Below are 15,455 nucleotides of genomic sequence, written 5' to 3'. Positions count from 1 at the left end.
CTACCCAAACGCCGGGCCCTTGCAGCGCCCACCCGCACCCAGACCTCCACTTCCCGCTCTGGGGCCCGGCAGCCAGGAGCTGCACACCAGCCGTCCCCAGTCCCGGAAACCTGCAGCTTCTGTCTTGGCTTCCTTGGTGACTCTGCGGACACTAACTCTGTCTTAAAGGCCATTTTCTGGGGGCGCCCGGGGGGCCCAGGCTGTGACCCTGGGTCCTGGGATCAAGTCCTGCATCGGGTCCCCACGGGGAGCCTGCTTCTCCCTCTGCCTGGGTCTCTGCCTCTCTCTGGGTCTCTCATGAATAAATAAATAAAATGTTAATAAACAGATAGATGCGTACATTCTGTTTTCTCAGAGACTGAATATTCGTGTCGCTGACTCTTGATATTATTTGAACGGCCTTCATCGGCCCGAGGATGACGAGCTGAGCCCCTGCGCGGCTCTAACTCCACGTGCGTCCTGGGTCTGGGAATCTAGGTGACCTCACCCCACGGGCGTTAGCTCCCCTCGCTGACTCTGCAGCTCGGAGGTGGGGAAGCGCGGGCCGCGGGGAAACACGCTGTGGGGCCCGCCCTGCACCTGCCATGCTCCTCGGGCCCCGGGACGGACAGCGGGCCCCGGGAGAGACAGTGGGTCTCGGGAAGGACAGCAGACTCCAGGAGGGACAGCGGGTCCCGGGATGGACAGCGGGGCCCTGGGAGGGACAGAGGGGCCCCAGGAGGGACAGCGGGGCCTGGGAGGGACAGCGGGGGCCCCGGGAGGGACAGGGTAGCGGGCCCTGGGAGGGACAGAGGGGCCCCAGGAGGGAAAGTGGAGCCCGGGAGGGACAGCAGAGCCCCGGGACGGACAGGACAGTGGGCCCTGGGAGGGACAGAGGAGCCCCAGGACGGAGAGCAGACTCCAGGAGGGACAGTGGGCCTTGGGAGGGACAGAGGGGCCTGGGACGGACAGAGGGGCCTGGGAGGGACAGCGGGGCCCCAGGACGGACAGGACAGCGGGCCCTGGGAGGGACAGAGGGGCCCCAGGAGGGAAACTGGGACCCGGGACGGACAGTGGGCCCCGGGAGGGACAGCCCCCCGGCCGCTCGTTTCTGTCGGAGGAGCCGTGTGGCCACGCGTCCCAGGTGGCGCTCCCGGCTGCTGGTGTTCCAGAAGGTCCAGGGAGACGTTTAGGGCTCCGCCCTTCAGGTGCCACATCTCATCCTTTGGCCTGCGCCTGCAGGTCTGGGGCCACCCCAGATGCCGTAGAAGAGGTCGTGTACGTGCACGTAGGCTCTTGGCCGCACGGGTGCGACGGGGCCTCCAGTCGTGCCACAGTCGTGTGCAGTCCCTGCCGCGTGGGCCCCCTCCCTCAGGCCCGGGCCCGAGTGGGGCCGCGGCAGGTGCACCCCCCCAGCCGGCCTTCTGCTCCCTCAGGACCCCGGGCCTCTTCCCTGTGGGCCTCGCTGGCCTTCTTCAGAGGAACTCAGGGTCTTGTCTGCGACGAGCTCTCATGCTCGGGCTTTCTCTGGGGCGGGGGCGGTGGTCAAGGGCTTCGCGCCTTCAAGTCTTCGGGGGGCGCGTCAGGTGCCAGAGAAGACCCGCGCCCGCCGTCATTCCGCCAGCATCTCATCTGCTCCGCGAGGCCTTGACTTCTCCTCTCTGCTAGTGATGCCCACGCGCGTTTAGGGAGGTGTTGACAGTTGTTATTAAAAGAAGGAAAGCGGGCAGCCCGGGGGGCTCAGCGGTTTAGTGCCCGCCTTCAGCCCGGTGTGATCCCAGAGACCCGGGATCGAGTCCCGCGTCGGGCTCCCTGCTTGGAGCCTGCTCCTCCCTCCCTGCCTCCCTCCCTCCCTGCCCCCCTCTCTCTCTTTCTCTCTCTGTGTCTCTCAGGAATAAATAAAATATTTTTAAAAAGACATAAATAAAAGGAGAAATGTGGTTCTGTGGTCAAAAATGCTTGGGAAGAACTGGGTCAAACTAAGCTAAATCGTTTCTTTGCTCTAAGGGCTTTTTGGATCATTTAAAATATTAATGTGATCTGAGAATCCTGCTAGTGGAGGAGTATACAGGATTTCCCAAACCACAGATCCTGTTTTCACTAGCCTAGAACATCAAAGCAGAAAGCAGGGAACGCCTCCCAAGGCCGTTCAGGCCCATCAAACTAGACTCCCGAAGCTCGGTAGTACCCCTCCGGCCCCCAGAATGAGGCTTCATCGCCAAAACCAGGACACGGTCGTGGATCACCCCGTCTGTGTCGGGCAGGCTGCCCTTAGAGGCCCGGCTGCGGGGGCTGGTGTGCAGGCCCCTCTCGGGGTCCTCTTACTGCTCACCCCGGAGTGCCTGACGCCCTTTGTTCGTCCTTTACTTAGTTCTCCTTCTTAAGAGGGGATGTCACCGGTGTTACTGCCGTTCAATACAGGATGTGGATCCTGTACCAAAGCATCTCAGGAAAGGCTGGGCTCCCCCAGGGCTGATGAATTCATTCTCAGCAGGCACTGATCTGTAATCTGATCATCTGGCAGATAAAGCGAGAATTCTTGCAGACAATGGAATGAGCATTCGTTATTTTGCACGGAAAAACATCGTCTGGAATCCCCGTCCCCACAGAGGGCGTCAGGAATGGGAGGCCGTGAAAGCTCCCCTGACTCTTCCTTAAGTTCTAGGGCCATTAAAAGGTTTTAGGTGACTAGACTGGATTGGAACCGTAGAAGCACCCTGGTGGGGATGTGAAGGATGAATCTGAGCCCTTGAAGGTGAAGCTTCCAAGACGGAAATATCGCAGAAGCCTGGAGCAAAGAAGTGCTAGAGGAGAGGGAACCTGGAGCCAGCCTGTGCAGGTCCCAGCACCCCACCAACTGGCCCGGCCCTCCCCCACACCGTCGGGGCCTGCCCGCACCCCTCCTGTATTCCTCATGTATCCCTTGGTACTGATTTTTCCCTTTCTGCCCAGAAACGGGGAAAGTAGTTCCTCTCATAAACCGCCCCAGATCACTTTCTCTTCTAAGTCCAGTTTCTTTCCTTTTTTCCCTTATTTTCATTTGTTGAAAGGGTGACCAGCCTCCTTTCTCATTTCTTATACTTCTCCGATCTATTGTGGTCTCCTTTGTGCCCCCAATATTTTACTGAAATGACTCATATGATCAGAAAGGACCTTCTCACTGCCAAATCAATGACTGTTTGGTTTAAAAATCCTTATCTTAAAAATAAAATAAAAGAAAAGAAAATAATAAAATAAAATAAATAAAAATCCTTATCTTACTAAATTTGCCCACTACTTTCGACAGCAGTAAGGCTGTTTTGATCTCTCCTTACAAAGTTCCTAATACTCCTAATACTCCTACTCCTAATTAGTACTCCTAATACTCCTAAAACTCCTAATTCTGCAAACTTTGCTTACATGTGAATGTCTCTGGGAGTTCCTTCCTCGGCTCCTCTTACCCTACTCGCTTTCTCTGGACGCTCTAATTTTCATTGTTGCAACGCTGCCTGTTTTCTGAAGACTTCCAACTTCTTATCTCCAGCCCCACCCTGCCCCTCAAGCTTCAGCCTTGCATGTGAGATATCTCCACCTGGATGTCCTACAGGCATCTCAGACACAACATGTTCAACGCTGAATCATCATCTTTTCCCTGAGCTGGTACCTTCTCAGCCATTCTCTGGCTCTGTTGCTGGTTCAGCTCTAATCCATTATCCAAGTTAGGAGTCGTTTTTGATTCTTTCTACTCCCACCCCACCCCCCAAATTTTATTCTTAAAATCGGGCTTGTATTTGTCTCTGTCTCCCTTATGCTTGCAATCTCTGTCCTGGTTTGGGCGAGCTCTTATCATCTCTCACCTGACTTCTGAAAAAGTCTCCTAACTTCTCTTCCAGACTCAGTCCTCTCCCCGTCTTCCTGCCTCAATGGTATCAGACTTACCCATTTGCAACAGAGATGTGACCCCATCTTACTCTGCTCTAAAACCCTTTGCTGACTGTGCACTACCTATAGGGCAGAGTCTAAGCTCTTACCATGACCTGGCCCTGGCCCACATTTCCCAGGCCCTTCTTTTAATTGATGTTCTACAATACACAGAATTGCAGGCTGGGGATATGTTGAGCTTGAGAGACTCTAGGGAACCCTAAAAAAATGTCCTCCTGGTTCATTTTACAGTAGTTAGTACAGTGCTCACATAGACACTCAAAAATGTGTTGAATTAAATTGCCATTGCAAATTCATTAAAAATAGCCATGCTGATAAATCCTGGGATCTGCTCTCCGAGCTATCTATATTTAGACCGGGTCTTTTTTCTTTAAAAGTCATCACCTCAGTTTTTTAGATAGGTGAGTTTAAAGGCTCTTTTCTTCATTGTGTTTATGGCAAACTTTTAAAGTTTGAAGGGGAAAGGGAAGACTTTCAAGCCCATAACAGAGAGGTAAGACTTTTCTAGGTCAGGTAACCTTCTGTTTGCATAACTAAATAATAAAGAATATAAGATGAAGATCATATAATAAAGGGAAATCATCTCTGACAAGGAACTGAAAATCCTTTCTTCTTTCCGTGGTGCTGGAATCAAAGGAAACCTGGTGGTATTAGAGCTGGGTAGTAATCCCCCTCGAGGGATTTTTACTTTTTTTTGGGGGGGGGGACTAAGTCAAAAGCTGTACACCTGCCAGAAAACGGAGATAATCATATAAGGTTCATACAACTGAGTCGACTAATTAATAATCACATAACAGTTGTGCATTTGCCCGTTCTGCAGCCAAGTCTGGGCTGATAATATTTTTGTATCCTTCTCAGGTTTTAGCGTGTTCCTGGTAGATGTTTGCCATGTAACGAGAGGCACCATCCAAAACCACTCTTGGGCAAAAGCTACCTGGATCCCGTTTGTTGTCCTACATAAACATTGGGAAAACAAAATTCCATTTCTGCATGAAGAGAAACACCTGCTTTTCTAATCAGCAGGAACATTTTAGTCAAAACTGATGCACACCAGTTGGGAGATTGTTTACAGATTCGTGGTGGCAACATACTCTCTTTCTCGGTGCCTTGACAGATGAAAGAGGTGCCCCAAGACCTTTCATCTTACCTATGGCGACAAGAGCCCACTGAAGCCGGTTTGTTATGTCTATGATAGAATTCCCACCACAAATCAAAGCGGACACATCGAGATCTTGCTGTAATGATTATAGCAATCCTTCTCAGGTATGTGCGAAGCTATCGTGGGAATGGTTTCATTGAACACCAGAAGATATAAGGCTCCCAAACTGAAATGCTTATGGTTCTAGCACAGCTGATTTTAATTCTCGCTATTACTGTATGACAAATTGCTTTGCCAGCTCAAAGATGAGCATCGAGGAGAAAAATGGTTATTATTAACAAACTTCTGCCCTTTAATATGTTTTGCATGAGACTAATAATCTACTTTTCCCCAGCTTGCTACATTAATCATCACATCGTCCTTTGCAAGGGCCTTTAGATTTCCTTGATCGATTTTAGGAAGCTAACAGTGATTTGAGATGTTGGGTGATAGTTTTGAAAGATTATAAAACATCAGTGTCAGCACCAGAAACTTCCTGAGGTACGAGGGTACAGATTGTTCAAGACTTAAAGTAACAATTATGCCTAAGTGATGAGCAGGTTGAGAGACTCTGCGATGGAGAGAGCCAGTTGAGAAAGATGACCTTATCATTCTGCGGCGTAACTGGAAAGGCAAACGCTCCCAGAAGTATTTTAGCTCCAACGGGAAAACTTCAAAACAGATAAAACTGCTCCAGAGTCAACTGAGATAATCTGGACGATACCTGTGCAGCTTGCCAAGTCAACACGCATTAGAAATAGGGCTTAAAAAACCATTTATACATGATCATTGCACAGAATTGTAAAGTCAAAAGGGGGCCATGATTTCACCTGACAGGCCTAAATCATGGTTATGCAAATTAAAGGTATTTTTATCAGTAATATTTATAAGCCAATATTCTAGTTCTCATGGTTCAAAGAGTCTTTGTTGTAGTTCTCAAATTCCATGACTATTAGTGTCAACTGGTTAATGCTGTGGCAGGAGAGACATGTAATGCAATCATGTGGGAAGGGCATCTTCTGTTTTTAATTGGAGCCACGCTGGAGATCTTTGGAAGACTTCTCCCTTTTTAGGCTCCCAGAGCAACTAAAGATGAAAAGGAAAAACAGATACCCTCCTCTAAAATACTAATTGAAAACACATTATATAAAAATAAGTAAATAAATAAACCTTTTCTAAAAGAGGCAAAAAACCGATCTGTGTGTTGTCTTTCAAAGTCCCCATTTTATGTGGGTTTTGGCAACCTTCGACTTGTTTTTGCAGCCAACTATGATACTGGGCTGGCTCAGCAGCAAGATTATTTCTTCCTCTTCCAGGCTACCTGCTTTTGTGTTTCTAAGTCTTGATTTTTTTTTCTTTTGCAAATAGGATGGGAACTCGAAGGGTGTTATATTTTTTTTGTGGAAGAAATAAATAGACACACGGTCTCCTACAGGGTAAAAGCTGTTCTGCAACAGCACAGCCAGAGCTTCAAGTTACTAGATCAAACTTAAAATGCCAGGCTCTCTACTGCGGGTGTAGGCTCTCACTTCCTTGAGGTGCAGTTGCCCTTGTCATACACAATCACACGCAAAAAATACAACAAAGAGCATTTAGAAGGACGTCGGTGACTTTTGGGTGGCCACAGAAACCTGAGGACCCAAGTGGATTCTGACAGTCATTTTAGGGCCGGAAAGCAGGACCCAAGGACCCTTAACTGTCTTCTCCCTAGAGAACCCAGTGACTGCCTCTGGTTTACAAAGGGGAGGGGGGCACACTCGAGAAGGAAGGAGTGAACCCATATCTGACAGACTGATCAATGAGACACTTTCCCTCGCAGGCTCAGCAGAATCTCCTGACACCGAGAGCAAACAACGGGGGCCAAGTAACCTCATCCGCCCAACCGATGTCCGGATGATGTAGGTGAAACTTGAAAAAGTGTGGACAAAATCCAGTTTACAAATCCTTGTCTCATTAAAAGAGCAGAGGAAGGGAGATGAAGGGAGAGAGAGCATGTCACTGGGAGAAGCGGTCCAAATGCATGGCAGTCTTCCTCCCTCGAGGGGAGCGGCTTCATCCTCGCTTCAAGCCCGGTGAGAGGGGCCTTCCAGAGACCCGCTGTGAGGGGTGGGTGGGTGCGTGTCCCTTGGGGCTTGGGGGGCGTTAGAGCTGGTATGAGACGGCGGCTATAGTGCGCTTTAAGGTGGCTGGGGGAAGGCTACAGTGATATTCTGGGGTCACCTTATCAGTTTAGCCTATTCTACTACTGATGCCAAATAAACTCATTTTCACCATGAGGTGTTGGGTGCGACTCAAAACACAGGCCCACCTCTTTAACGCACTGGATACACCAATGGAGGAAGGTCATTCATTTGTTTAGCACGTGACATTGTCTTGATTTTCAAACTCCACCAAACACTTTGGCTATATTCTTTGGCCACGATTTCCTATGGGAAGGTTCAGAGCTTTGACGGGCGATCCTAGTTTTTAAGTGTCTACACAGAAACTCATTCTTGTTTGACCTCTTATTTTGTAGGGCCTCCAGTGGCGACTGCCACGTGCTCTGGCCAAGTGACACCAAACACATCATTTGCTCTCCTCCTGACATAGTTTTTAATACAGAATAACAGTGACAATGCACTTAAAGATACAATGAGAAATTTTTAAAAAACCAAAAACAACAATAAATAAAGAACCAGTGTAAATACCTCATGAAAATGGCATCCACATGTCCCCTGCAGAAACTCTTTGTATCGCCCCATCGTTATGGTGAATGTGTCAACCACTTCATAGCCATATGTTTTTGCAGCATCCAGAATAATCACATTTTCTTTCCATAAGTTCTGAACTTCACTCTGTATTGCAAAGAAGAATGAGAATTTTTTTTTTTATTTTAAAGATCTTATTTATTTACTCATGAGAGACACAGAGAGAGAGAGGCAGAGACAAAGGCAGAGGGAGAAGCAGGTTCCCTGCGGGTATCCCTACATGATAGAAATCATGTAAATATCAGCATTTTTACAGACTGGCCCCACATGAGAAAAATAATTAATTTTACATGCATTTCTTAAATAACGACGTGTTAATTGGTTTTTTTACTCGAAATATAAACACAGACATTTATGTATCTATACGACGGCAATACATGAATACCTATGACATACAGCTTGGAACCTTTCCTCCCATGAAAAGTTAGTAGGCTTATTTCCCACAAAGATTCAGTGAAATATTCAAAATTCTCACTTTAAAAGTCAAAAATTTGAAAATCACAAAGGCTATCTCCATCCTTTTGGATTCTCATTCCTTTGGCACTTGAATATTAATTAGAATCTGTTTTGTGCTCACTCTGCGCTAAGGGACAGCAATACAAGGATAAGTAAGTCATGGCCCCTGCTCCCAAGACATCGCCTTCTAGTAGGGGGAACGGATTCATACACATTTACTAAGTCCTTATGGGATGTAGCTACGCCGGCCCCGGGCTAGTGGGCAAGAGGGACGAGCTGAGCAGGGCAGGCCGCTGGACAGTGAGGCTCAGGAAGCGCTTCCTGGGAGCACGGTGAGCTTTGCTGCTGGACGGAGGCGGGGCAACCGAGAAGGGGAGTGCGCTGCGGGGAAGCCAGGAGGGAATGGAGGCCCCAGCGGCCATTCCTCGGCACCACAGGCTTCCCTCCCTCCCTGACCACGTCCAAAGCAACCACGCGTTTGCCAGAAAGTCTAATGAGGTCCACTGCTGAGGGGGGGACCCCTCCCCCGCCTACTCCAGCTCTGGGATTCCTCATCAGCATGGCTGGGACTTTCTCAGACAGGCCTCTGGTCCCAGATGCTTCCTCCCTCATGCACCCTTCCTCCGCTCCCTTCATATGGGACGGTCAAGCCCCCACACTGCCTCCCAGAGGCCCCCATACAGTAGCCCCTCCAAAAACATGCGGTGCAAGACTGAGCCATACGCACCAGGCAGGGCCGAAGCTCTTCCTGCCTACTCAGTACCCTGCCCTTTATCCTTCCCAGACTTTCGCCCTAATAAATCCCCTTCTTCTGATAATTCTGTCTGCTGTCTGTTTCTTGGAAAACCCCGACTGACAGACGGAGGGACCTGCTCCTGCCTTTTCTAAAGGAAAAAAATGCTTTTCATTTTCCAGGTGAAAAAGCAAACCGCTTGCATTTGTTGATCTGACTGCTGGGTAAAAGACACGGTACTGGCAGGTCTAATTTGCTGTCTTCACTGTGCTGACATCTAAAGGAGAGTGCTCCCCCCCCCCCCAAATAAAGGTAGTGAATAGAAAAATTCCTAAAGAAGAAGTCTAGAGGAAAGGGACACACGTGGACTTGTGTTATGCCCTCGTGGGAACAATGATGCTCAATGTTGTTTGTAGGCTTCTTCTTGTCTAGGTACAAGGATTTTCTCAACTTTCATATGTCTAAGTATGAAAGGTATATGGGACGTCACAGCAAGCACTTTCTAGAGAGGCTTCTAGAGAAAAAGGCTGGTTTCCCAGAAACAGACTCCTAAGGTGGGGATTCGAGTGCAGGGCCTAACAGGAGAGAGTGTTGGCGGCCAACACCTGTAAGGAAGCGATGTCTTCCCGAGAGAGGCCTTCCGGATCCCTGGGTGTTCTCGAGCCCACAAGGTCCCTCCAAGATGGCCCAAACTGGGGCGGGGCGCTGAATCCTGGCGCTCCCACTGGCAAGTCGGGGTTCAGCAGCAAAAGGCAATGGCTGCCTAGAGTTGGCTGGGAGTCCTCCCGGGGCCACACTCCCCGGGCCCAGGGGACGTGTGTCTCTGGCTGGATGGGGTGATCTGGGGGGAGCCAGATCATCTGACCTACTGCTCCCTCGTTGTGGCAGGAGATACTTTTTTGAGAGTTGGCTACGTGCTGAGAACTGTGTTTTGCACGTGGGGTACAAGAGTGGGCAGTGCAGCCCTCCCTCCCTGTGCTTGCTCTCACAGGCGTAGTCTCCCCGGGGAGCCAGGCTGCAAGGACTGCATCTGCGGAGCCACATGAAGACCAGCCGCTGCTGTAGGCTCATGGCAGGCCAAGGGGAAGGGGCCTGGGAGGCTAGGGTGTCCCTCAGGTCGGCCAGTGGGAGCCTCACACTCAGGTGGTGAGGTGGTGGGACAGTGGGCGCCACAGAGGGGACAGACGTGTCTGAGAGCACGGCCTGCTTGGGACTCTGAAAGTTGCCCAGTGGGACTGAGGCCAGTGGTGGTGTGTGCACTCTTGTGTGTCTGTGTGTGTGCTCACCTGTGTCTGTGTGTGTGCTCATGTGTGCCTGTGTGTGCTCACCTGTGCATGTGTGTGTGCTCATGTGTGCCTGTGTGTGCTCGCCTGTGCATGTGTGTGTGCTCATCTGTGCCTGTGTGTGCTCACCTGTGCATGTGTGTGTGCTCATGTGTGCCTGTGTGTGCTCACCTGTGCATGTGTGTGTGCTCATCTGTGCATGTGTGTGTGCTCATCTGTGCATGTGTGCTCATCTGTGCATGTGTGTGTGCTCATGTGTGCCTGTGTGTGCTCACCTGTGCATGTGTGTGTGCTCATGTGTGCCTGTGTGTGCTCACCTGTGCATGTGTGTGTGCTCATCTGTGCCTGTGTGCTCACCTGTGCATGTGTGTGTGCTCATGTGTGCCTGTGTGTGCTCACCTGTGCATGTGTGTGTGCTCATCTGTGCCTGTGTGCTCATCTGTGCATGTGTGTGTGCTCACGTGTGCCTGTGTGTGCTCATCTGTGCATGTGTGTGCTCATCTGTGCCCGTGCTCATCCGTGCCCATGCCCTGCGCCTGTGCCCGTGCTCATCCATGCCTGTGCCCTGCTCCTGTGTGTGCTCATCTGTACCAGTGCCCTGCGCCTGTGCCCGTGCCTGTGTCTTGCCCTGGCAGCAGGTCTCGGAGAAAAGCAGAGGCAAGGCTTCGAGGGCCGAGCACCTGTGCCCGAGCTCACACTCCTGCCCGCACGCGCTGTCGTCCCTTGGCCTTGCGGCCTCCTGTCCCGCCGCCGCTCCCCTCCGTGTGCTCCTTGGCCTTGGGGGCAGAGGCGGACCCCGAGGCCCCGCCAGGGTCCTGCGCCCACGGTGCCCGGAGCGGCCGGCAGAGGACACGGTGGGGTCGGCGCCCCCGCGGAGCTGCCCCGCGCACCTGCCAGCCCAGCCCGGCCCCTGCACCCCGCCCCCGCCCCGCGGACCTCGGACCTCGGACCTCGGACCTCGGACCTCGGACCTCGGACCTCGCGGCGCCGCCCCCCGCCCGCCTTGTCCCGCTTCTGCGCACGCGCCGACCTTTCCCGAGGGGCCCGCACCGAGGGCCGGAGCTGGGCGGCCCCGGGGCACTGCAGGTGGCTCGGCTCGTGGGCCCGCTGCGTGGACGACCCGGCTCCCAGCTGCGCCCGCCCCCCGCCCCCGGAGGAAACAGCCCCCCCCCCGCTTTCCCACCCACGGCCCCCTCCCCCCGCTCCCCAGCATGGGACCCCCCCCCGCCTATCCCCCCACTCCCCGTGCCCCCCGCCCCTGGAGGAACCCCTCCCCGGCTTCCCCCGCGTCCGCCCACCCCGCATGAGCTCTCCTGCCCTGGCTGACCCCGGCCGCCCCGCCCCCAGCTCCCCCCACGCCCCCCCCCACCCCGCATGAGCTCTTCTCCCTTGGCTGCCCCCCGGCCGCCCCGCCCCCCAGCTCCCCCCACGCCCCCCCCACCCCGCATGAGCTCTTCTCCCTTGGCTGCCCCCCGGCCGCCCCGCCCCCCAGCTCCCCCCACGCCCCCCCCCACCCCGCATGAGCTCTTCTCCCTTGGCTGCCCCCCGGCCGCCCCGCCCCCAGCTCCCCCCACGCCCCCCCCCACCCCGCATGAGCTCTTCTCCCTTGGCTGCCCCCCGGCCGCCCCGCCCCCCAGCTTCCCCCCACGCCCCCCCCACCCCGCATGAGCTCTTCTCCCTTGGCTGCCCCCCAGCCGCCCCGCCCCCCAGCTCCCCCCACGCCCCCCCCACCCCGCATGAGCTCTCCTCCCTTGGCTGCCCCCCGGCCGCCCCGCCCCCCAGCTCCCCCCCACACCCCCCCCACCCCCGCATGAGCTCTCCTGCCCTGGCTGCCCCCCCCCCGCCGCCCCGCCCCCAGCTCCCCCCACCCCCTCCCCTGCTCCCCCGCATGAGCTCTCTCCTGCTCCCCCCTCTACCAGCTCCCCCCAGGCCCCTCTAGCTCCCCACCATGAGCTCTTCCTCGCCTATCCGCCCCCCATGCCCCCTGCCCCTGGAGGAACCCTTCCCTGGCTCCCCCCCACGGCTTCCCCTCCCCCCTCCCTCTATCCCCGCATGAGCTCCCCTCCCCCCCCACCCCCCACCCCCCCCACCCCCCCCCCCCGCTTCCCCTGGCCGCCCCCCATTAGCTCCCCCCACGTCTCCCCGGCTCCCCCCCATTCGCTCCCCCCTCCCCCGCCCCTGGAGGAGCCCCCGCCGCCCGGAGCGCTCTTCCCTGGGATCAGGCCGGTGGTTCTCTCAGGTCCACCTGTTGCCTTTCTCATCTTTTCGAGATTTGCCTTCAGTGTTGGGACTACTTCACTGTTTTCTATAAGAAGCAGTCGCGGCCTTTAACCCCTCCCATTTATAAATACCCCCCCACACCCAAAACCAAATGATGCTACTTCAAAGACCTTTTATTTCCCCCCCCCCTTTTTTTTTACAGCAGTCAGAGATCATCTTCAAAAAAGCTGCTCCTTCCCAAAGTGCCCGTTTCATTTGTGGTTTCAGCGTGAGTCTCTAAAGATGTAGGAAACTTAGTGGGGCAGGGGGATTCCTAGAGATTAGTGGCTCCCAGCCCCTCGGCTGTTCCTGTTTTCCTACACGGCCTCCCCTTTCTTCTCTATGAGCCCAGAGCATCATTCACAACGAATTAGTGGCAGAGAGTCTCCGGATTCCCCGGAATAAGTAGGACTGGCCTGAGGTCCTAGGCCTTCAGTGTATTATCCCCTGTGATTTCTATGAAGGCAGCTGACTATTACACAGTAGGTCCTTCTTCAGCCACCAGCAAAGGGCCTGGTAGGAACCATGAGCTCACACAGCCTGGAGGGAACGGGCCTACCTGCGTCAAGAAATGCAGTCCATCCACTGGGAGATGAAATCCAATTCCCAAAGTTTTGATGATCACAAGGATATTGAGTAAATTTTCCCTGAGAAATAATCAGAATTCTGAGGTCATAAACTTTGATTACGTTTCTTGATGCTTGTGCTTACGTAAACAAATACAATGGAATTCTTTTAGAATGTGATGATTGGTGTATAAGACTAAATTCTCATTTTATAAATTATTCTCATTTTATGTGATGATTGGTGTATTCTCTAAATTCTCTGGTATATTTTAGGGTTTTTTTCTTTTCTGGATAGAGTTTTGTGTGTCAGTGGGCATGTTTTAACCAGTAGTAAATATAAATTTGGATACTGAAGAGCCAACCTCTCCCTAGATACAAAAGTATCTTGAAACATTGGCAACTGGACTTCCAGTGTGTCATTCTAAACTACAGGTTGCTCTTTCAACAATCTCTTGATAAAATTTAGTCACCTCAAGGGTGACTTGTCTTTTCAACTTCGAAAACTAATGACCGTTCTTGTGGTGGAAACTCACCTCTTCAAAACCTTGTGAATGATCTGTAGGTGATTGGCATTGAGCCACTGAACGCCGCCAACGACCAACACGGTCTGGGCTGTGTTCTCCAGGGGACGGGACCTGAAACGCAGAAAGGAGAACAACACGTTGCCTTGACGCGGATGGTGAACAGCTTAACTGCAGTGCCCCACATTCCCTGAAGCACATCTAGCATCCCGGTCCAGGACCCCCGAGTCATCCCTGGCTCGGGCTCAGCCGTAGTCCTCGCTGTGTACGCTTTTCACCCCCTCTGCTAGACGGCGCGGCCACGCTCATCCCGCTGTACCTTTGCAAGAGGTGCTCGAGTGCCGTTTCAAAGGTGGGTCTCAGGGCAGGGCTCATCCAGAACTGGGGGTAGTAGGAGTAGCTGACCGGAGTCTTCCCCCCATTGACGTTGGGGTAGGACCTGGTGCCGTGCACCTTCTGCCATTCCTGCAGGGTGTCGTTCAGTCTTTCGATCAGGTAATACATTATTCCTCTGTTGGTCGAATCTCCAATGAAAAGAATCTATGAATTAAAGACAAATAATTGCTCTCAGATCTGATGTCTACATGGTACGAGAGGCAACGTAAAATGGGTCATTTGTTGAAGACCCAGCAAGCCACAACGCCCTGTCTGCAGGGGGCCCCTCGCAGCTGTTAGAAGGGACAGTCCGCACGTTCCCCCCGAACCTGCTCCTCCTCCTCTCCCCCGAGTTCCTCGTGACCTGCTGACCCATGTAGAGAGCTCTTTGCTCGGAGCCGTGGTCAGGTTCCCGTCTGCCGGATGCCCTTGGCTTCCCAGCTATCTGATGAGCTTCACCAAGTTGACTGATCCCAAGAGGCGTGACATTTTCAGTGCTGTATGGATGCTCCGGGATTTTCCCCATGTCTTAGAGATTCTGGGAATCCACAGAGGTTAGCTCACTAGAGGTCATGCTACTCCTTGAGGAAAGAGCCAGAGAACTGGAGCAAGAGCTCCTGAACAGCCGTGCGTGTCCCGAGAGCAGGCCCAGGGCCATCTGCCCCGGGGGAGTCCTGCTCGTCACCTCCTTCACATTCCCCCCCAGCCGCTCTGCCTCGGGCTCCTACCACCCCAAAGCTGTGCTGACAGCTGCCCTCGAGCCCTGCTACACACACAGCACTAGCGTGTGTGCAGATTTCCCAGGGCCTGCTTCCATCCCCTGTCACGCTCAAATGCCTCATCGGCTGTCCACCTTCTATAGGATCAAGCCAACATGACTTAGGTTAAGCCAGCAGCGGGGGAATTTTTATTGCACCTCAGACTTTGCAGGGGGAGATTTCACACCGGGCGCTCACTTTTAATCATAATCGGGAGGTTTGAATCATTATTTCCATTTCACAGACGAGGAATTTGAGGCTCAAGGAGATTGAGGACATAAATCTAGCAAACGGGGACCTCAGGAGTCAAACCGAGGCCCTTTGACTCCAAGTGCAGGGTCAACGGCCCCGTCCTCTCCATGCTTCCCCTCGTGTAAGCAGGTCAGATTCCGACTTTTTCGCTGAACGTGATTTGCACTCCACAACATCTGTTTTCCCTTGTGCTAATCCGCCTGGTGAGCAAGCTCCTCCCTCTGCAGCCCCACCTGTGTAAACGCTATCCACCCTCCAGACCCGAGAGAAACACGCGTCTCTCCCAGTGGGTCTTGTCCGATGCCCCAGCTTGTCCAATGACCTTCCCTGCCCTCTGTGATTTCATTACATTTTTAATTTCCATTACAGATTTTATCGAAGGCTACATGAAGGTATGGCTATTTGTGTCTGTTTTTTTTCTTTTTCTCATATCACATCAAGAAATATTTGAGGTCAGAGTCAGGGTT

At 53.0% G+C, this 15,455-nt stretch overlaps 1 protein-coding gene across 1 annotated transcript in view; it reads right to left on the bottom strand.

The window, feature by feature from the left end:
- The window catches only part of CPED1 (cadherin like and PC-esterase domain containing 1), a 263,155-nt gene that overhangs the window by 9,257 nt on the left and 238,443 nt on the right, over positions 1-15,455 (bottom strand). The window contains exons 18-21 of the mRNA XM_055314580.1: positions 13,923-14,143; positions 13,616-13,717; positions 13,076-13,163; positions 7,726-7,872 (exon numbers count right to left, since the gene is read on the bottom strand). Of these exons, the coding sequence (XP_055170555.1) occupies positions 7,726-7,872; positions 13,076-13,163; positions 13,616-13,717; positions 13,923-14,143 (558 nt within the window). The remainder of the gene's footprint in view (positions 1-7,725; positions 7,873-13,075; positions 13,164-13,615; positions 13,718-13,922; positions 14,144-15,455) is intronic.

This window comes from Nyctereutes procyonoides, unplaced genomic scaffold (genome assembly GCF_905146905.1).
Source record: "Nyctereutes procyonoides isolate TBG_1078 unplaced genomic scaffold, NYPRO_anot_genome, whole genome shotgun sequence".
Taxonomy (NCBI): domain Eukaryota; kingdom Metazoa; phylum Chordata; class Mammalia; order Carnivora; family Canidae; genus Nyctereutes; species Nyctereutes procyonoides.
Note: the sequence above shows the minus strand (reverse complement) of the source record. Positions and strands in the feature narration are given on the sequence as shown.